This window comes from Haliotis rubra, unplaced genomic scaffold, assembly GCF_003918875.1.
Source record: "Haliotis rubra isolate DU_JTF1 unplaced genomic scaffold, ASM391887v1 Scf161, whole genome shotgun sequence".
Classification (NCBI taxonomy): Eukaryota; Metazoa; Mollusca; class Gastropoda; order Lepetellida; family Haliotidae; genus Haliotis; species Haliotis rubra.
In genome coordinates this window covers 868,199-889,662 of record NW_025765570.1, presented here as the reverse complement: position 1 = coordinate 889,662, position 21,464 = coordinate 868,199, and the positions used below count along the sequence as shown (strand labels likewise).

General features: G+C 41.4%; 1 protein-coding gene across 1 annotated transcript; it reads right to left on the bottom strand.

The window, feature by feature from the left end:
• Nucleotides 1-21,224, bottom strand: LOC124271526 (hydroxylysine kinase-like). Its single transcript, XM_046706669.1, has 7 exons — nucleotides 21,072-21,224; nucleotides 15,747-15,827; nucleotides 4,979-5,342; nucleotides 4,583-4,722; nucleotides 3,272-3,364; nucleotides 1,862-1,946; nucleotides 1-841 (listed from the first exon to the last, which is right to left on the bottom strand). The coding sequence occupies exons 3-7, from the start codon at nucleotides 5,292-5,294 to the stop codon at nucleotides 321-323; spliced, it is 1,155 nt and encodes a 384-aa protein (XP_046562625.1). The 5' UTR covers nucleotides 5,295-5,342; nucleotides 15,747-15,827; nucleotides 21,072-21,224; the 3' UTR covers nucleotides 1-320.
• Nucleotides 21,225-21,464: the final 240 nt, after the last annotated feature.

Below are 21,464 nucleotides of genomic sequence, written 5' to 3'. Positions count from 1 at the left end.
CAGCCGCATATACACATACACACGCATGCACGTCGTCATATGAGCGAAATATTCTCAAGCACGACGTTAAACCCAATTTCACCTCACCTCTTAAGCCAACAATACAGACTTTTAACCATCAAATTTGGTCAACTTATATACCTCGTGTTCGTAAGTTGTCCGGAAATAAAATCCATCAACTGATTATCTTCAAAATTCTTCTTAAAAACTTGTAACCCAAAATGTCGAGCAAACGCAGAGGGAAAGGCTGTTTTACATCGTATCTCCTGGTCTTGAGCGATGTGTCACACAACAAAAGAAAAGAGAACGGGAAATAACCATTATGCGTCATTGGCCGAAGATCGATTCTGAATGGCATGTGTGGAATGTATTCCGTAATCCACCAGGATATCATTCCATACTCCACACACAGACTTCCGTGATACAGACTTGAGAAACCTCAGCCATCGCTTACTTCCATCCACCAGACCTTGGATGTACGTGTTCCCATTCTTCTGTTGACGAATGGAATGTTCTCCAAATACAACAATCTGGCAGCTGTATATTAGCATAAAGTCATACAACATCTCAAGGTCACTTGCACCGAGTGCCCGAATGGATAGATAACCGGAAATCACGTGACCACCAATCCGAAGTACTTCCTGTTGGCCAGCTTTAGATTTCTGCATGGCACCGAATATTAGCTGTGCGATATCTGCCACTCGGTATGTGTAGCAGACTTCGTTGAAATCTATTATTCCAAATAACTGTTTTCCATCTTCCCTGTAATCAACCAGTTGGGATCCAGGCAGCTGAGGCTTGACGATGATGTTGGCCAGGTTGAGATCGCCATGAATCACTCCTGAAAAGTGAAGATGCCAGTGGTTATGTTTCTGGGTTTATGATAGCTTTAGACGATGGACTTGTGGATTTCACCAAACAGGTAAACGTCTAGACTAAGGATGCAATACTTTCATCCTTCCGCCAATATCACATTGACAAGTCTTGATTTACTAGTAAGTGTCAATCCTGTAAAACACCAACATCCCTCACTCACAGGAACCATTGCCAACATCACAGTTGTACCTACTTGCATACATTTCAGTTTCAGATTCATTGCATTCGTGGCCTACCTGCCACCAGAGCACCGTTTATGCCTTCAGGTGACCTGGTCACGTGAAAGTGTTAAGGTACAGTTATGACATGAATTAATTTTGGGGGTTTACAATTGTTTGTGTATTATATGATCTGCAAATGATCATCATGGTTGGATCCTTATCTAGACGAGTAGAGACGATCATATTGCCATCCAGCGTGGGACAAATGGTTTCACGTTTTGATTGGTTCACATTCTCAAATGATTGACAGCCGAATCACTTACACGGTCAACGTTTTGACAGTCCAGACAATCCAGTGATCAACAGCATGAGCATCGACCTGCGCAACTGGGAACCGATGACATGTGTCAACTAAGTCAGCGAGCCTGACCACCCGATCCCCTTAGTCGCCTCTTACGACAAGCATGGGTTACTGAACGCCAATATTCTAACCCGGACCTTCACGGGTTGACAGCTGATGTGATGCAAAGTGGCATGTATATGACCACAGTGGTCAGAATACAAGTCAGTGTATGCAACAAGTGTCGCCACAGTGCAATCTATAGTACAACTGACACAAATGTTCTTGAGTACAATGTTTTCATCATATTAATATGAATGTATGTACGTGCCCTCTTTACGTGACTTCTTTACTATTATTAAATCATACATTATAATGATTGTCAGCAGTTTGTGCATCTCGTCTCCATGTCATACATCACTGACATAACAATTTATTCAATGAATGTAGTGTGATGACGAAACAAGTTGCTGAAATGTATTACCTTTTTGCAAGGAGCCATGTTTTGCCGACAAATTGCTCTGAAAATCCTCAAGAACGCTCCTCGCGATGTCCCTTATATCGTCTTCCTACAAGAAACATGACAGTACTTTAGCGGTAGACCATTTGGTGGTGAGGTATGAGGGCGTGTGATGGCCTTCGTGTGGTACAGAGTCTGTTACCGTAAATGTCACAAAAGAATAGTTGAACAGGGCCTCCTTTCACAATGCACTAAGGTGATCGTAAGTCACTAAGGTAACCTTAGTGCAATGTTAAGGAATGGGAGTTAAGGTTAACCTTAGTAAAGGTTGCTTCGTGAAAGGAGCCCCAGGTCATTTAGCTAAAGAAATCATTGAAAAATAATTTGAAAAAGGCAAGCACCCCAAGATATGTTCACCGCTAACAGAAATATGTTTATGTTCAGCTTGTGTATGATCATATGTATGATGATAATGTTCATTTAAGAAGTTATATGATTGCATTTGTACTTGGTGGAAAGAGTCTCCTACACACATCCTGTGGAGCATGGCCAGAAGCACACCCACGAGTTGTGTTTGTGAACGTGCCACGTGTCGGTATTTAATCTGCATGGGTTACAATGTTCCATCATATTCCTGCCTCTCTAGTACGAAGAAGATTATGAGGTGGCCAGAGATGGCATATTATTGGTATTCAAGGACGCTTGATAGTTTGGAGGCGAATGCAGCATTTGAGCTAAAAGGCATCTAACCAACTGTTGCCTTTGGTGGAGGCTATCCAAGGACGTGGAGGATACACTAGATATTGATCATTGTACAACGTTCCCAAGTTACAAATAAACGTGTGTTTTTTCTCATCACACACACGCCATGTTGCCCGATCATCTCGCTAGGTTCATATTTGTAACAAGTATCATTTTGAGCCAAATCAGATGATTTATGTAATGTGCCATATCCATTATTTATGGATGGAAACTGTTTTCTTATTGTGTGGGATTTTGTAGTGAAGACATGATCCTGAAGAAAACAAACAGCTGATGACAGCCAAAACATACAACGTTGTAAATATTAGCTGTGGTGCGTAACTTATTTCCAGGTGTATATATACAGATGAAGCGCCAGATCTCATTCCTCAAATCTGCTCTCATGGGTGTATATTACTACTGAACCAGTCTTTGGAAGAGATACACTCAAATTCCATTCACAGCTCGGGAATGTGCAGCTTGAGTATCTATCGTAAGTAAGGGACTTTTCATCCTTGCACACCAGCATTATAAATCTAAAACTGATGAACCACGTTTCATTAAATGCGACTGTAGCAGCACATACATGTCATCATTATGTCGGGTTATGAGTTTGAGCAAAGTTAACATGAATGTTGCCGATATGCACGCTCTTGCCACGTGGACCTCGGGGGAGTAATGAAATGTTCCTACCTGAGTTGTAAGCAGGTAGTTCTCCAATATTCCGGCATTTTCTGCGATCCATCTATTATCCTTTTCTACCTGCAGGCAATACGTTGGGAAATCCTGTATATAAGAAGAAAATAACTTACACATACTAGTATATCATTAACTATTAACACGAACAAACAACAGGGCCATCATCTGTATTCTACGTGCAATAATATAGGGACATCAGTCGGCATCTGTCGAAGTTAAGTTAAATTTGTTTAAAATACATTGATATAGATGTTATTGTTTAAATACTCTAGTACGATATGCACCTTCTCTAAGAACATCACTGTCTCCATAATTATAACATAATTACGTAACATCTATAAGGCCAAATAACAAACATACACCACCATGCCAAGTAACAAATCATACAACACCATGCCAAGTAACAAACACACACCACCATGCCAAGTAACAAACATACACCACCATGCCAAATAACAAACATACACCACCATGCCAAATAACAAACATACACCACCATGCCAAGTAACAAACATACACCACCATGCCAAGTAACAAACATACACCACCATGCCAAATAACAAACATACACCACCATGCCAAATAACAAACATACACCACCATGCCAAATAACAAACATACACCACCATGCCAAGTAACAAACATACACCACCATGCCAAATAACAAACATACACCACCATGCCAAATAACAAACATACACCACCATGCCAAATAACAAACATACACCACCATGCCAAATAACAAATCATACAACACCATGCCAAGTAACAAACATACACCACCATGCCAAATAACAAACATACACCACCATGCCAAATAACAAACATACACCACCATGCCAAATAACAAACATACACCACCATGCCAAGTAACAAACATACACCACCATGCCAAATAACAAATAACAAACATACACCACCATGCCAAATAACAAACATACACCACCATGCCAAATAACAAACATACACCACCATGCCAAGTAATAAACATACACCACCATGCCAAGTAATAAACATACACCACCATGCCAAGTAATAAACATACAACACCATGCCAAGTAATAAACATACAACACCATGCCAAATAACAAACATACACCACCATGCCAAGTAACAAACATACACCACCATGCCAAGTAATAAACATACAACACCATGCCAAGTAATAAACATACAACATCATGCCAAGTAATAAACATACACGCTATGTGACAAAACTCCACTACCATGCATGCGTCATCAGCATCATGTCATGCACATCCCCAACAGCACCCTATGACGTACTGGGGTTATCTAGCACACTACCTTCAGTACGTCATGCAGTTCGGCCAGCAGCACTCCCAGCATGAAGTAGGTCTCCTTGCGATGCAGGGGAAGACAACTGTCTAAGGGCTCTCCAGGCAGATAGGTGAGGAGACGGACACAACAGTCTTCTTGGGGGCTGTCTAAAGACATAAATCGGAAACACATATTTCATATATTGCGCCCTCTCGTCCCTCTCACTATATCAAAACACATTTGCTCAACCATTTAGTATTTTGGGTCTTTTCTACCAGAAACAACTTAACAAATAATCTGTTACAGAAAATGCTGAAACATTAGCAATGTAAATCCTACATGATCCCTTGACTCTATATTGTGAAAGGTAGTTCATCCAATATGTTGGTTCAATCAAAGACTGTTCTAATCCGTCATAGTTACCTTGTAATGGTACAGGGAATCCTCTTTTGGTAAACATATTGCCATGTATATTGGGCAAGTGAACTGGACATAGGAATCCGTTGTTCTTCAGTACCAGGGCAACATCTACCAGAGCCTTCAGCTTGCCGTCGTTAGTGGATTCATCCGGGTTGGTCACTTTCAACACGCACCGGTCAAGCGTTGCTGATTCCACCAGGAAGTTTCTGTCCATAAACGAAGGCAGTTCGGTGATTGTTGTCGGATGGTGGTGATACACAGACACCAGGATGTCCTTCACCTGCTCTGTGGTCACAAACGGACGTCGGGAATCGGACATGGTGTTCTTTATCCAGGTAAACTCAATCTGGTATCAGCCTCACACAGCCTGTAATATAGAAGCAGTGAGGAAATGCCTTCAGCAGTAGCTAGCGGCAATAGTTTTTCGTAGGGGTGTATCCCTTCACTATAGGGTCACTGGACCAAATCTCAGATAATAGACCAATCTCTAGTGCGGGGGAAAAACAAGTATAACAGAAAGTAAACTTTTCGGATTCTCATTCATGCCTTAAAGCTGTTAACTCTGAGTCACCCATGTATACTGTCTGGATATGTAACTACTGGGGCCATAACGTTATGTTTTCTTGGTTACTCAGCCGCAAAGGACTAGTAGTCAATAAAAAGCTGACGCCGCAGGTGAGGCAGCCCTTGACATTACTTCCAAAGAATGTTGAACACCTAGTATGGTACATGTATATGTACAGACGTCTTAGGATAAAACCCATGCATGACGCTATATCTCCCTGGGTTGCCTGTCGAGACATGACGATGTCGCAAGGGCTAACGTATTGAAAGGTGAGGATCCTGGTGTTCTTTGTGATGACAGAGTCCCAGTAAAGCAAGGCACTGTGGAAGTTATTCTTTTAGAAGATACATCGCGTATCAAATTTAAGGAACCCTTTTAGCAACGTAAATGCACATTTATTTCTCGTTTTTCTTTAAAAGTAGGATTGATACATAACTTTTGAAATGATATGTGTTAAATTTGGAGGATGGGGTGGAAGTATCTCCCCATAGGGACACGTGGCAGTGCTATTCAGTGTACCTTTCCATCATATTATCAACTAAGTATATACACACATGTACACTAAGAAGGGTATTGTCTATAATAGAAACGTTTCAATTTAGAACCAGGAAAACAAAGACTCATTCAACAATACAAAATCTGCACGTGACAGTTACCACAATGAAGGACTCTATTGTGGGAAAGAGGAAGGGATGTCTTCTTAGAGACCAGTGGCAGGCTTGTTTGGTTCACATCAGACTCGCGTTTATATCTAAAATGAGAGCATTCCCAGGAGTTTAAATGTGTTTCCCTATTCTTCATAATACTTATACTAATTACTTATTTGTCTTAACATGCTCTACGTGGACGTAGCGACTGGAGTGACCTGTGTTTAGTTGTCCTATATGTTGCACTATGTCTTGGTGACCTGTGTTTAGTTGTCCCACATGTTGCGCTATGTCCTGGTGACCTGGTGTTTAGTTGTCCCACATGTTGCGCTATGTCCTGGCGACAGGTGTTTAGTTGTCCCACATGTTGCGCTATGTCCTGGTGACTTGTGTTTAGTTGTCCCACATGTTGCGCTATGTCCTGGCGACAGGTGTTTAGTTGTCCCACATGTTGCGCTATGTCCTGGTGACCTGTGTTTAGTTGTCCCATGCGCTATGTCCTGGCGACAGGTGTTTAGTTGTCCCACATGTTGCGCTATGTCCTGGCGACAGGTGTTTAGTTGTCCCAAATGTTGCGCTATGTCCTGGTGACCTGTGTTTAGTTGTCCCACATGTTGCGCTATGCCCTGGCGACAGGTGTTTAGTTGTCCCTTATGTTGCGCTATGTCCTGGTGACCAGTGTTTAGTTGTCCCACATGTTGCGCTATGTCCTGGCGACCCTGGTGTTTTAGTTGTCCCATATGTTGCGCTATGTCCTGGTGACCTATGTTAGTTGTCCCATATGTTGCGCTATGTCTTGGTGACCTGTGTTTTGGTTGTCCCATATGTTGCGCTATGTCCTGGTGACCTGTGTTTAGTTGTCCCATATGTTGCGCTATGTCCTGGTGACCTGTGTTTAGTTGTCCCATATGTTGCGCTATGTCCTGCGCTGTGTTAGTTGTCCTGGTGACCTGTGTTTAGTTGTCCCATATGTTGCGCTATGTCCTGGTGACCTGTGTTTGCGCTATGTCCTGGTGACAGTTGTCCCATATGTTGCGCTATGTCCTGGTGACCTGTGTTTAGTTGTCCCATATGTTGCGCTGTCCTGGTCCTGGTGACCTGGTGTTTAGTTGTCCCATATGTTGCGCTATGTCCTGGTGACCTGTGTTTGTTAGTTGCGCTTGTCCCATATGTTGCGCTATGTCCTGGTGACCTGTGTTTAGATTGTCCCATATGTTGCGCTGTCCTGTGTTTAGTGACCTATGTTGGTGACCTTGTGTTGTCCCATATGTTGCGCTATGTCCTGGTGACCTGTGTTGTCCCAGTTGTCCCATATGTTGCGCGCTATGTCCTGGTGACCTGTGTTTAGTTGTCCCATATGTTGCGCTATGTCCTGGTGACCTGTGTTAGTTGTCCCATATGTTGCGCTATGTCCTGGTGACCTGTGTTTAGTTGTCCCATATGTTGCGCTATGTCCTGGTGACCTGTGTTTAGTTGTCCCATATGTTGCTCTATGTCCTGGCGACAGGTGTTAAGTTGTCCCATATGTTGCGCTATGTCCTGGTGACCTGTGTTTAGTTGTCCCATATGTTGCGCTATGTCCTGGTGACCTGTGTTTAGTTGTCCCATATGTTGCGCTATGTCTTGGTGACCTGTGTTTAGTTGTCCCATATGTTGCGCTATGTCTTGGTGACCTGTGTAAGTTGTCCCATATGTTGCGCTATCTCCTGGTGACCTGTGTTTAGTTGTCCCATATGTTGCGCTATGTCCTGGCGACAGGTGTTTAGTTGTCCCATATGTTGCGCTATGTCCTGGCGACAGGTGTTTAGTTGTCCCTTATGTTGCGCTATGTCCTGGTGACCTGCGTTAGTTGTCCCATATGTTGCGCTATGTCTTGGTGACCTATGTTAGTTGTCCCATATGTTGCGCTATGTCTTGGTGACCTGTGTAAGTTGTCCCATATGTTGCGCTATGTCCTGGTGACCTGTGTTTAGTTGTTCATATGTTGCGCTATGTCCTGGTGACCTGTGTTTAGTTGTCCCATATGTTGCGCTATGTCCTGGTGATCTGTGTTTAGTTGTCCATATGTTGCGCTATGTCCTGGTGACCTGTGTTTAGTTGTCCCATATGTTGCGCTATGTCCTGGTGACCTGTGTTTAGTTGTCCCATATGTTGCGCTATGTCCTGGTGACCTGTGTTTAGTTGTCCCATATGTTGCGCTATGTCCTGGTGACCTGTGTTTAGTTGTCCCATATGTTGCGCTATGTCCTGGTGACCTGTGTTTAGTTGTCCCATATGTTGTCCTGGTGACCTGTGTATTGTCCCATATGTTGCGCTATGTCCTGGTGACCTGTGTTTAGTTGTCCATATATGTTGCGCTATATGTTGCTCTCTATCCTGGTGACCTGTGTGTTTAGCTGTCCCATATGTTGCGCTATGTCCTGGTGACCTGTGTTTAGTTGTCCCATATGTTGCGCTATGTCTTGGCGACAGGTGTTTAGTTGTCCCATATGTTGCGCTATGTCTTGGTGACCTGTGTTTAGTTGTCCCATATGTTGCGCTATGTCTTGGCGACAGGTGTTTAGTTGTCCCATATGTTGCGCTATGTCATGGCGACAGGTGTTTAGTTGTCCCATATGTTGCGCGCTATGTGTCCTTGGTGACCAGTGTTTAGTTGTCCCATATGTTGCGCTATGTCCTGGCGACCTGGTGTTTAGTTGTCCCATATGTTGCGCTATGTCCGACAGGTGTTTAGTTGTCCCATATGTTGCGCTATGTCCTGGTGACCTGTGTTTAGTTGTCCCATATGTTGCTCTATGTCCTGGTGACCTGTGTTTAGTTGTCCCATATGTTGCGCTATGTCCTGGTGACCTGTGTTTAGTTGTCCCATATGTTGCGCTATGTCTTGGTGACCTGTGTTTAGTTGTCCCATATGTTGCGCTATGTCTTGGTGACCTGTGTTTAGTTGTCCCATATGTTGCGCTATGTCCTGGTGACCTGTGTTTAGTTGTCCCATATGTTCGCTATGTCCTAGTGACCTGTGTTTAGTTGTCCCATATGTTGCGCTATGTCCTGGTGACCTGTGTTTAGTTGTCCCATATGTTGCGCTATGTCCTGGTGACCTGTGTTTAGTTGTCCCATATGTTGCGCTATGTCCTGGTGACCTGTGTTTAGTTTTCCCATATGTTGCGCTATGTCCTGGTGACCTGTGTTTAGTTGTCCCATATGTTGCGCTATGTCCTGGTGACCTGTGTTTAGTTGTCCCATGTGTTGCGCTATGTCCTGGTGACCTGTGTTTAGTTGTCCCATATGTTGCGCTATGTCCTGGTGACCTGTGTTTAGTTGTCCCATATGTTGCGCTATGTCCTGGTGACCTTGTGTTTAGTTGTCCCATATGTTGCGCTATGTCCTGGTGACCTGTGTTTAGCTGTCCCATATGTTGCGCTATGTCCTGGTGACCTGTGTTTAGTTGTCCCATATGTTGCGCTATGTCCTGGTGACCTGTGTTTAGTTGTCCCATATGTTGCGCTATGTCCTGGTGACCTGTGTTTAGTTGTCCCATATGTTGCGCTATGTCCTGGTGACCTGTGTTTAGTTGTCCCATATGTTGCGCTATGTCCTGGTGACCTGTGTTTAGTTGTCCCATATGTTGCGCTATGTCCTGGTGACCTGTGTTTAGTTGTCCCATATGTTGCGCTATGTCCTGGTGACCTGTGTTTAGTTGTCCCATATGTTGCGCTATGTCCTGGTGACCTGTGTTTAGTTGCCCCATATGTTGAGCTATGTCCTGGTGACCTGTGTTTAGTTGTCCCATATGTTGCGCTATGTCCTGGGGACCTGTGTTTAGTTGTCCCATATGTTGCGCTATGTCCTGGTGACCTGTGTTTAGTTGTCCCATATGTTGCGCTATGTCCTGGGGACCTGTGTTTAGTTGTCCCATATGTTGCGCTATGTCCTGGGGACCTGTGTTTAGTTGTCCCATATGTTGCGCTATGTCATGGCGAGATGTTGTTGTTTGTTTGTCACGGTTACCAATGGTGGGGCAAAATGCCCTCAATGCAAACACTCGTTACCATGGAAATGGCTCTGTAATTCGTATGTAATCGAAATCGTAAATAGACAAATCTATTAGTTGAGATAACATATGATGATTTTATAGATTTTATAGCAATATTTAATGCACACTGATGTGTAAATCAAGTGCTGCGCTACATAAACACATGTTTTATTAAATTCAACAGAACTGTTTGTAAGGAGTAACTGCGGGACTGTTGTTCAGAGCGGCATCAATAGTCGTGTGGGTATTCTGGCTATTGTTGACCATAAATAACTTTCCATATTTACCTGAGTACAGTGAAGGTAGGCGTCCCTTTATCTCGCAAATCACAATATTCTGTTTACTGGTGACACATGATACGCCTATGATAATCCCTTCATCAATTCTAGATGCATTTCTATAGTGTTGGCACTATTAACTGCACTGTGATGTTTGCACTGTAAACATGTATTTTGAAGTACTTTATTTCATGGAATGTGTAAATACTACAATAATGGTTAACTATATATGTGCGTATATAGGTCATTATATGTGCAGTGCGCTTGTGTAATGTATTGGGCATTATATTATCCAATATTCAGTGGGGGAAGTGGAAGCAGGTGAAGAAGGAGAGGTATCTCCTCAAGATTCTTATGCATTGATATTTTCCCAGCCTTCTAAATATGCTTAAAGAACGCACATGCTCTAACTACATTTGTATATAACAATTTTATTATGATAACGTAGACATGTAAGATGTTTTCTAATACTTGAACTCATGCTAAACAGAAGTTGAATCTTATAACAGTATAGAAGTATTATTACTTTCATTCGTCTAATGTAGCAGCCAATAGACTGGTAGAGAATATCGACCCAAACACAACTTGAATGATAACAAGCGAGCGATTGTACACAACTGTATCCACCAATTAAGTGAGTGAGTGAGTTTACGTTTATAGTCACAGCGGCAGTATTGCAGCAATATCGTGACTTAAAATAGTTATAAATTCATAAGAAATGCGCAAATTTTAAAAAACTGTCGACGAAGGACAGTAAAACCAACTAGTATATCAAATACATAAGAAATAAAACTAGCATATATATCTAAAATAGGATTTCAAGTTAGGACAATACAATATAAAACAGGGCCGAGGATCGCCAACAACTAAAGGTAGATCACCACTCTAGGGACCATGGGGACTTACAGTACTCCACCAATTAGGATTAACAGATATACTGGAATTATGGTGGGAATTAACATCCTTTGAAAGACATGGTCTTAGGATAATAAAGAAACTATAGCACTCCTATCCCCAGTGAAGGCACAGCCACAAATAATCTCAGATCAATATTATACACTGCCAATGTATACGAAACAACTCTGTACATCAAAATGTATCATTTGTTAAAGTGGAAAAATGTACACAGTTGACATGCCTGACGATGATTGTTTCATCACAGAGACTACACAGTGGAGTGTCCTCATCTTTTAAGACATATTCACGAGTAGGTCGTGAAGGGCATCATCATACAAAGACTTATTCCAATCTAGACTGAGAACCCACATGTAACCGATAGTTCATATAATATAGTATTCTACTTTTGCAGTAGATCACGGGTGTAAGATCTAATTAGAGCTGTTAAAGAAACGGGAGAGTCTGGCAACCTGGCTGATTCAAGAACTGCTCCGGTGATAGCTGCGCTGGTAGTCACTATGTATGGATCAATCTAGAAATATAGACTTGTTTGTATTACAGGTACTTCTGATTACATTCTTATTTGTACTGTGATCGATTTGTTTCTGGTGCATTTAGTTTGGTCGAGATTATGGCTACCCGTGGCATTAGCAAGTATCCCGGGCTGTTTAAAGCGTTTTTGGGGGGATATCTGTCTCTTCAAATACAGAAGTCCATCAGTGGGTCTACAACTCTTTATATGTCAGCTAAGTTTGCAATTACATGGTAGTGCAGCAACGGCCAGGCAGCATCACAGAGGCGATCGTCAGCCCACCTGCCTAGGCGCTGTCCAAGGGTCAAGTCCCGCTACGTTAAGAATCCATTGTCTATATACTATACTGACTGCCAGGCTGCCCTGTATCGTATTACGATACATGTATGGTCAACCTGCAGTATCCAGCATGCACCTCATCCACAATGTTAAACTTCCGTGGCCAGCCGGCCATACTCTAAGGTTCATTGGGGTTAATTACACGTAGGCAGCTGACCTGTACATGGCTGTGCTGATGGTCATGATAATAAGCTGCTATTATTTCATGTATATTGTCAGCACTGGGATTTAGATTTAGATAACACAACTTTAACTCAACTCAGAAAATATACAAACATGTCTATATTTCCCGATAAAACCCATACCCGATCAAAGTGCCTACGACATAAGTGGAAAGAAAGACTTCGAAAAAGAGACAATCCACTTCAAAATTGGCAGCAGAAACGAAAAGTTGAATCTTTTCCCAAGAGTTGGATTATGATACAGATCCTTATAAAGGGGGTTAAATACACAGTTACAGTAAGTAAAGAAAGCTTAACGCAGCCTTGTTTAAGAGATGGCTCATCTCAAGGTAAAGACGAGAGGTGCGGAAAGATCAAAGACTTTGTCTTAGAACTTCATGAAGGATGTAATCAAGTTGTTTGAGGTTGGTTTTCATTGCAGGGTCAACCATATATGATGAAACCATAGTCAAATTTTGAACGAACAAGTGATGCGATGAAGTAGGGTTATCTGATCACCTCCCATCCTTGAACTTTATGAGGCAAAAAGGGTAAGATGTCAGTCAAACATGATTCCCAAGACAAAATAATCAACAAACAACGGACAATTCAATGGGGAAAGTAAAAACATTTAAAAAAAAAAGACGATAGCATTTTCCACTAAACAACGTTACCGGTAATATGCTACCTTGTGGGACACACTGATCTTCATCATATACACAGTCAAGATGGATCCAACACGAATCTGGAAATGTCTACTTGTATATACTGAGATATAAACTTAGGCAACAGGCATTTCACTCCCATCCATTGAAGATCTTTTAAAATTCTATTTTTCCAGATTGTAACGGATGCTTGTTCTAAGTAAAATAATGTAAAGTACACCATGTTCTTTATTCATCAAGGCATTTTTAACAAACGTTTCCAATACGACCTATGGTCAGTGGTACACCTTTGTTTCCTAAAGACTATTCATTACAAATGTCTTGTTTCTGAATACCATATTGATCTATTGTTGACATTCTTTCAGCGAGTTAGTCAGTTATGATTTAAAGTAACTTCGACGGTATTTCAGCCATATTGCGACTATGGAAGCTTTACATTGATAAAAACGAACTTAAACCACATATGTCTGTCACAAAGAACAATAAAATAGCTGCATTATCACAGAATTACATTATACTTTATAAAACCCGGCTATGGATTGCCAGCAACTGAAGGTAGATCGCCACCAACTGAAGGAAGATAACCATACTAGGGACCATGGGGACTTACCTGCATGGACCCTAGCTGGATTTAAATCACCCCCTCAGTTGTTTTAAGCAAATTAGCTATACATTAAAATGACACATTGAATGGTGCGGTGTTACGTACCTCTCCGGAGGACAATAGACATTCTTTCGGTGGTATTACTGAAGACAGCTGGTAAGTGATATCGACTTGTGATTAGAAAGATAAGCATGGTCGGGTCCCTAATAGTCATCAGGTAATCGCTTAAATAACCGACACTGAATATTAACAATAACCTGTAGTAATATAGTGAGGTTGCCCTAAGGGGTATGCAGGTCATCGATGGAAAATACTTTTTCACCATTATTTGAATTAAAAGTCGTTATCTTTTTTCTACGTGGTCTTAAAATTCTAAACTTTCGGTGTAATTTGAATAGGACGAATGCTTAGCTAAACTCAGAGATTTGTCAGTAGTCCCGACTCCCTCGTAACGAGGTTCTAGAAGCCTCGGTTGTTACACGCTGATATGGAATGTCCTGAGACCGGAGTTTAAATTCCCCATGCTTTGAAATGGCATCTGAGCATAATTGGTGCTTATGCCAAATGTCTTGACTATGAATTTCAGTGAGGAAGTCAAGCATTGTTTTCTCACAAATTTTCAGATGACATTTGCTTTCAGTTTTGACCAACTCAGTTGAATGTCTTAAGATCGGCATGTAACTATACCACCCTAGACTCACTGAAAACACTCACTATATGTTATGTATATATATATACGGTTACATCGAAAATGAATTTCTCCAGTAACTTAGGGGAACCATCTGCAAACCTTATGCAGATGAACTGCACGAGGAACATGGATCAATTTTCTGAAAAGCAGGTGCAAATATCGTGCATGTGAACAGCTGCGTTTTGGTGTAAAGTTTTATTAAGAATTCGCCAATTTTCACAGAGTTTCATGATTTATTTTTTTTCAACGTTACGAATATGTTTTACAATACACCAGTTCATGCGTAAACAGTACCTTTAAGCAATATGGAATATTTAGCAAAATCTAGTTCAGAACAGTTGACTGAAGTAAGTGGCTACATTTACACTAATGAGTCTAAACTTTTGATGGGTAGTATATATCTATAGTCTCCATGTTTTGTAACAAAGGATAAGGATAAGGAATGAATATATATAGTATGAAGTTTAAATACATTTTTACATCATAAAACTTGCTTCTTATCTACGATAGCAGCACGATGTATGACATTTGCTGGTTCTATTTTGTGTAGTCTAAGTTCACTTCACTTCACTTAAAAATCATTCAACTGGTACTCGTCTCTTTTTGGTCTAATGTTTGAAACATGCTTCGACAGCATTATTAACACAATCTATGGAAATAGGTTAAGTGTTTCTCCCATCATGTCATACATTGTCATTTTCAAAATATTCCAAACATTTTTGAATAATTTTATGAGGTATCACTCTAACTATATAGTAATACAATAAGCTCTCCCTTTCCTTTATTTCATGCATATTAATGCTGACGTTTGTGAATGTCTACTAAACATATGTAGAACATCAACTTTATTTGATCTGACATGGTTGTATATTTTCAAAAATTAACACCATATATGTGTGCGCCAGTTCACTATTTAGAAGTTTACTAAAGGTACCGTGATGTGGGTATTCTAAGTTTGCAAACGTCAATCCTTTTTTGTAACCATGTAGCACAAAGAACAAACATACAAAAAACCCTATACTGAACACCAAAATAAACGCAAGTTTCGAAAACATGAAATCTCATAAAAGTAAGCGTTCATGTTATGTCTTCTATTTAAAAACTTTGCTGTTCAGTATAATATATACAGCCTGTGTCGGGGGACAGTGAAGGGAAGATGATGATCTGCACTGATTAATACACACAATGTCGGCTATTCGGTTGAGGCGGAATTGCAAAATCCCACATAACTTCATACTTATACTGTTCATGGCTAGGACAGTAAGCTGTCTTACAGCAGCAGGACAACGTGTCCTGTACAATACGGCAACATAGAAAACCTACACTACAAACAATGACATCGATGAATGGACTTACCCTGAACTTCGATGCACCAGGTCGGTAATGCGTGGCGTCGCTAGAGAGACCGTGTACGTCCTCTGATACGGTAGCTCTAGACTGCAGAAAGAAGAAGGAAATATAATACTCAACATTTGCTAAGGATCAATTTTTGATGATGTCAAAATATCATCCAACAAATACAGATGGACGGACAGAGGCATGACGTCATTGGTGCGATGTGCATCCAGACGGCGTCAGAGCACATCATCATTAGAGAGCATTGTCTTCCTCTTAGTGCCTCCTCGTGACGAACGAAGTCACATGCACTGGCAGCTTGAAACTTGGTCAGTCAATGCCATTTTGCAAACATCTTTGGAGTTATCTAAAGTGTGAATAAGTATAAAAATCGATATCAGACGTTTGGATCAGCTACAAAGCCATATAGGGGCGGTGGGGTAGCCTAGTGGTTAAAGCGTTGGCTCGTCACGCCGAAGACCCGGGTTCGATTCCCCACATGGGCATAATGTGTTAAGCCCATTTCTGGTGTCCCCCGCCGTGATATTGCTGGAATATTGCTAAAAGCGGCGTAAAACTAAACTCAGTCAGTCAGTCAGTCAGACCAAGCCATATGCAGGTGGTCGACAGCGTTACACTGAGCGGGAAGACAGGTTTCTAATGATTGCAACAAGAGGTCCAGTGATCAACAGCATGAGCATCGATCTCACCTTAGGCAAGTGACTTTGTTTAAAACGGCCTCTGTTCACTCATCAGAAAATGGATACCCGGTGGGATAAGTCATGTGACTATAACCTTCTAGCGCCTAACAGGCAGCCTGGGTTATCCGGGGTAATAATGTGTTAGCACCAAGAGCATGCTTACGAGCGTGGATATGTGTGGCTTATAGATATGCACTATTACAGCACCAGGCTGAGCACATCAACTTGATCACACACGCGCAGCTGACAGGATTAATTTTGACAAGCGACTTATTTTCATGTCTTTTAAATTTTAAGTATTAGTCGTATTATGTTGTAAACAAACCTTTACGTGAGTGAGTGAGTTTAGTTTTACGCCGTATTCAGCAATATTTCAGCTATATGACGGCGGTCTGTAAATAGTCGAGTCTGGACCAGACAATCCTGTGATCAACAGCGTGAGCATCGATCTGCGCAATTGGGAACCGATGACATGTGTCAACCAAGTCAGCGAGCCTAACCACCCGATCCCGTTAGTCGCCTCTTACGACAAGCATAGTCGCCTTTTGTGGCAAGCATGGGTTGCTGAAGACCTATTCTACCCCGGATCTTCACGGGTCAAATCTTTACGTATGTCGCACAATGTGACGTTTTACATTTTCAAGTGGAGATCCTTAACAAACTTTGAGTAGTATAAACGGCAGCAAATTAAATATTATCGTGCGAAATGCTTCCCGAATGTATTATCTATATATAGAATGTGTATAGAATAATAACACCCCAGTTTCTGGATGACATTGCCCTGTGAGTGACAGGTTTTGATGACCTCCAACCCACAAGAGGTAGGTCCAATGCGTTCTGGAAACAGATGACCTGGTTCTAATGTTAGATGAACCTGAGTTCTGGTTGAATCACTGGCGCGGCAGTGAAATTTGTGATAGTTTTCTTGATAAACTCTTTCAGTTTCTACCTGTTCAAGATCCTTGATTCGCTTTTGTGCAGTTTCACACGTGGGTGGTGTTATTTTGTTAGCAGTAGAGAAGGCTGTCCTCATAACGTTACTGGTCATGTAAACGGGAACACGTGACACGTATGAAATGCATTCATCAATTGCAATGTGATTTTAAAGTTGAGTTATATCCAATCTGTGTGCGTGAAGCTAGCCGAAATAACTTCAATATGAGGAATAGCGTATGCTCATCGCTTGGTGAATTCATCCACTAAGCACTTGCCTATATTTTGTTGGCATACACCAGACAGCTGTCGATGAGGACGCGGTGGTAGTGGTTGTATATGATTAACGTTATGCCCCAGTTCCCATCCGTCACCAGGGACAATCACCGACAACAAAGTTTTAAATCGTTTGTGTAATGATATATCATATAGCAAGTATGAATTGTGAGTGATGATGACATACAGATGAGTTCTCAACAAAGGAGAAACCTTGCAGGTCAATTGGCCACACGGTGTGTGGGTTGATATGGTTACCATTTCATTTTACCTCCCATATATATTATAAACTCCATGCCCGTGACCAACTTCAGTATCGCGGGGTTCTGGAACTGAAATGTCCATGGGAATTGCCAACCTAAACAAAGTGTAGGTCGATCATCTGCCCTTAAAATCAGGCATTGTAGGGAACCCGAGACACAGGGTGGCTATGTCGTTTGAAAATGATTTTTGTTTCAAAAACTTAATTATGTCACTGCAACAGGGTCAAAGTATTTAGTAAATTTCGTCAAAGCAGTTGCCCCTTACACGTAGTTTATAATCAGGTTTCAAAATAAACAAGTTATATGGAGTGTTACTAGATCATTCCGACAGGTTGACAGGTATGATAAACATGTTTTCTAAACTAAATAATGAAGCAATGACATTAAATTCGACACTTAAAAAGGTCAGTGTAAACTTTGCCGACCGGACAACAGACAGAAGCGATCATTATTACTGTTTGTCGGGAAGTCATTGAGTTTCCTGTTGATGCAGATCTCAATACGATCACACTTAATATTGAGAAATTATCAGACAATCAGACTGGATTATCGAAGAATTATCGATTCTAAACACACCCGGAGTATAATTTTCAGCAAACAGCCATGCCGTTAATGAAGTATTTAACAACCTGGGTTTAATTGTAGGAACCATTTCTAACGTTACAAAATAAGTGGATAAGCGAATCTCGAGATTAGAATAGTCAACTAAACACGTATATTTACAAACTGAATTAGTAATTGAAGAAATTAGACACATGTTACAAACGCTGCAGGCGCGTAGCAAGCCAAATTTTTCGTGTAAGCCACATAATAATAATAATAATAGTCGGTCATTTGTGGAGAAGCATTCTGAGAAACCATTGCATCGTGTGTACATGCAGTGTGTGGAACAGAATAGCAATCCCACCGACTCCTTCGCCTGGATGAAGTCGGCTGGTCTTAACAGTGAAACTGAGGGCTTTCTTTTTGCTGCTCAGGACCAGTCACTTCCCACTCGCAATCGCCTAAATGTGATTCTTAAAGAGAATATTAACATGAAATGTCGACTTTGCAATGGATTCACAGAGACTGTCCAACACCTTGTCAGAGGATGCCCGTCCTTGGCACAAACAGCATATCTTAAATGGCATGGCTCGTTGCTTTTACTACCGTCTCCGCCATGTCTGTGGCTTTGACTCCGAGGTCCATCCATGGTACGACCCTGAACATGTCCAGGGCATCATGGAAAATGATGCTTTCAAACTTCTGTGGAATAGGCCCATATACAGCCTCAGAAGAATTCCTGCCAACAAACCTGATCTTGTCTTTATTGATAAAGCCAATGAATTTATTTATATCATCGAATTCTCTGTCCCTTTTGACACCAATGTGATTGGCAAGATTCAGGAAAAGCATGATAAATATGCGGACCTCGCCTTTGAAATGTCTCGCTTGCATCCCAAGTACACTGTCGCCAGGCTCCCCATTGTTCTCGGTGCCCTTGGTTTGGTACCTCCTGATCTCTTGGCGCAGATCAGGAGAGTGCCCGGGTTCTCCACCAGGAGCACAGCCCTTCTGACACTCTGGGTAATGCAGAAGGCTGCAGTGTTGGGGAGCCTTCATATTTTCCGGAAAGTTCTTGGTGGGTTCGACTAGGCATTGTTTCCTGGGAGAAGTCCCATTCGCTGTCTGGGCTGCGTGTAGAGGGGGCGAGGGCCCTGAGCTGATGATGAGCCTTACCAGCCTGACTATGCCAGGATCACCCGTACCATCTCTGCTGCATACTATCTTTAATCTGTAAAACATAACAATAATAATAATGCATTTCTAACGCGCCTGCTTTCCACCTTACAGCTGTTCAACGGCGCTAAACAAATCTAGGGTAGAGAGACTCCAGAGAAAAGGAAGGTTTTTTAAGTGAGTTCGGAAGGATGAGACGTTGTTGATGCAACGGAGTTTAAGGGGAATAGAGATCCAAAGAACTGGCGCTGTCACTGAGAAGGCGTCGCTGCCAATTCTGGTTTTGGTCACAGGAATACGCAACAAACGACTTCTCTCAGATCTGAGAGATCTTGAAGGTTGATACTCGTTGACAAGTTCTTTCATGTATGTAAAAAGCAGAACAGAGCCGTTCTCTGGGTCCATGTAATTTATTTATACTGAAGACGGTAGACCTAAACAATAAAACAAAAACATTCAATATACATGGTAACATCATGGATGGCCTGTCACAGATGAAACATGTACATCGTAATCCCATATTACACATTGGTATAAGAATCGCGTATGTCTGAAAGTATCAGTTATCATTTTAGATTAGCACAGTGCATAAAAGTACAATATAAACATTCACATGGAAGAAAGCATCTTTTACATACAAAGTCAACTGTACCAATAGCACTTGCATAACTTCCAGCAAAGATACCAGACCCAGTGGGTATGTCACTTCTTATTTAATAGTTTTACACAAGTTAATCTAACTAATAACATACAATAACTCACATGAAAAATAAATGAAACTTTACACCGTTTTCCAGTTGAGGTATATAAAACTCACCCCCAACTACCTTGGATACATCTGTCCACAACCGGACGGGGCTTCCTTACCTAGTAGGATGCTACTACAATACAATGAGTAAACTGACAATTTCATGCAAACACATCGTGGCGATAATAATGCTGAATTGCATACTTTTCTACAAACATTATCACACTTGAGGCTAATCTAAGTGCTCCCGCTAACACGCGGTTTTGAAACTAACAAGTTGGAACAAATCAAAACAATGGAGTTGGAGTGAATAATTACGGTTCACGGAAACTGTAGAATGGCAGCGAGCAAGGGAGATAACTGCTTACGGGGAGTGACAAATAAAATAACAGTACAACCTAAAATTGTCACTAATTAGTGGATCACATAATACAAACAACATTTTATACACTATTCGTTCTCACACAACCATTGAGCAAAAACATGCTTTCAAGTTACAATTCTACTCTATAAACATTGATGACAGTACATTTAAAAAATGAAACATTTTCCCCATAACGAGTAATACATGGATGGCTACGAGATAATCACAATTACTCAAACAATCAAATTTCCGATCAATTAAACTTTGCCAGTAGCGGTATCACAGACAAATATACTGTTATAGCATAACAACACAATTGATAAGCGAAGGGAGTGTACTTACTCGTACATAAGTTGGCTAATTAGAGCTGGACAAAAAACAATGCGCTCTGTGGTCAAACAACGTGCTGCTCGGCTGGCTGGCTAAAACAAAGGGCCTGCCTTGGGCGCGAGATGAAGCGATAAGAGGAGCATTTCGGGTAACCTCAAAGTAATTACTTACGGCCTGTTATTATTCTTTTGTGAATGTGTAGAAATTAAAAGGGATCTTAAGCAAAGACCTCAAGTACAGATGTGAAAATATAGGAAAGGTGACATAAGAAATAACCTGTTAATCAGTAATGTTTACAAAGTTTTCCGAGCCCTGACGGAGTTTGTCGAAGATAATGTGAGTAAAGACGTGTGACTGACGACACTTTACATGTAGATGGGAAAGTCATCCTCATATAAAGATCTG

Coding starts and splice junctions, on each gene's coding strand:
- LOC124271526 (XM_046706669.1), bottom strand. CDS start 5,294: ATGTCCGATTCCCGACGTCCGTTTGTGACCACAGAGCAGGTGAAGGAC. Junction 3,365..4,582: donor AACTGCATGACGTACTGAAG/GTAGTGTGCTAG, acceptor TCTTATATACAG/GATTTCCCAACGTATTGCCT. Junction 1,947..3,271: donor ACTACCTGCTTACAACTCAG/GTAGGAACATTT, acceptor TGTTTCTTGTAG/GAAGACGATATAAGGGACAT.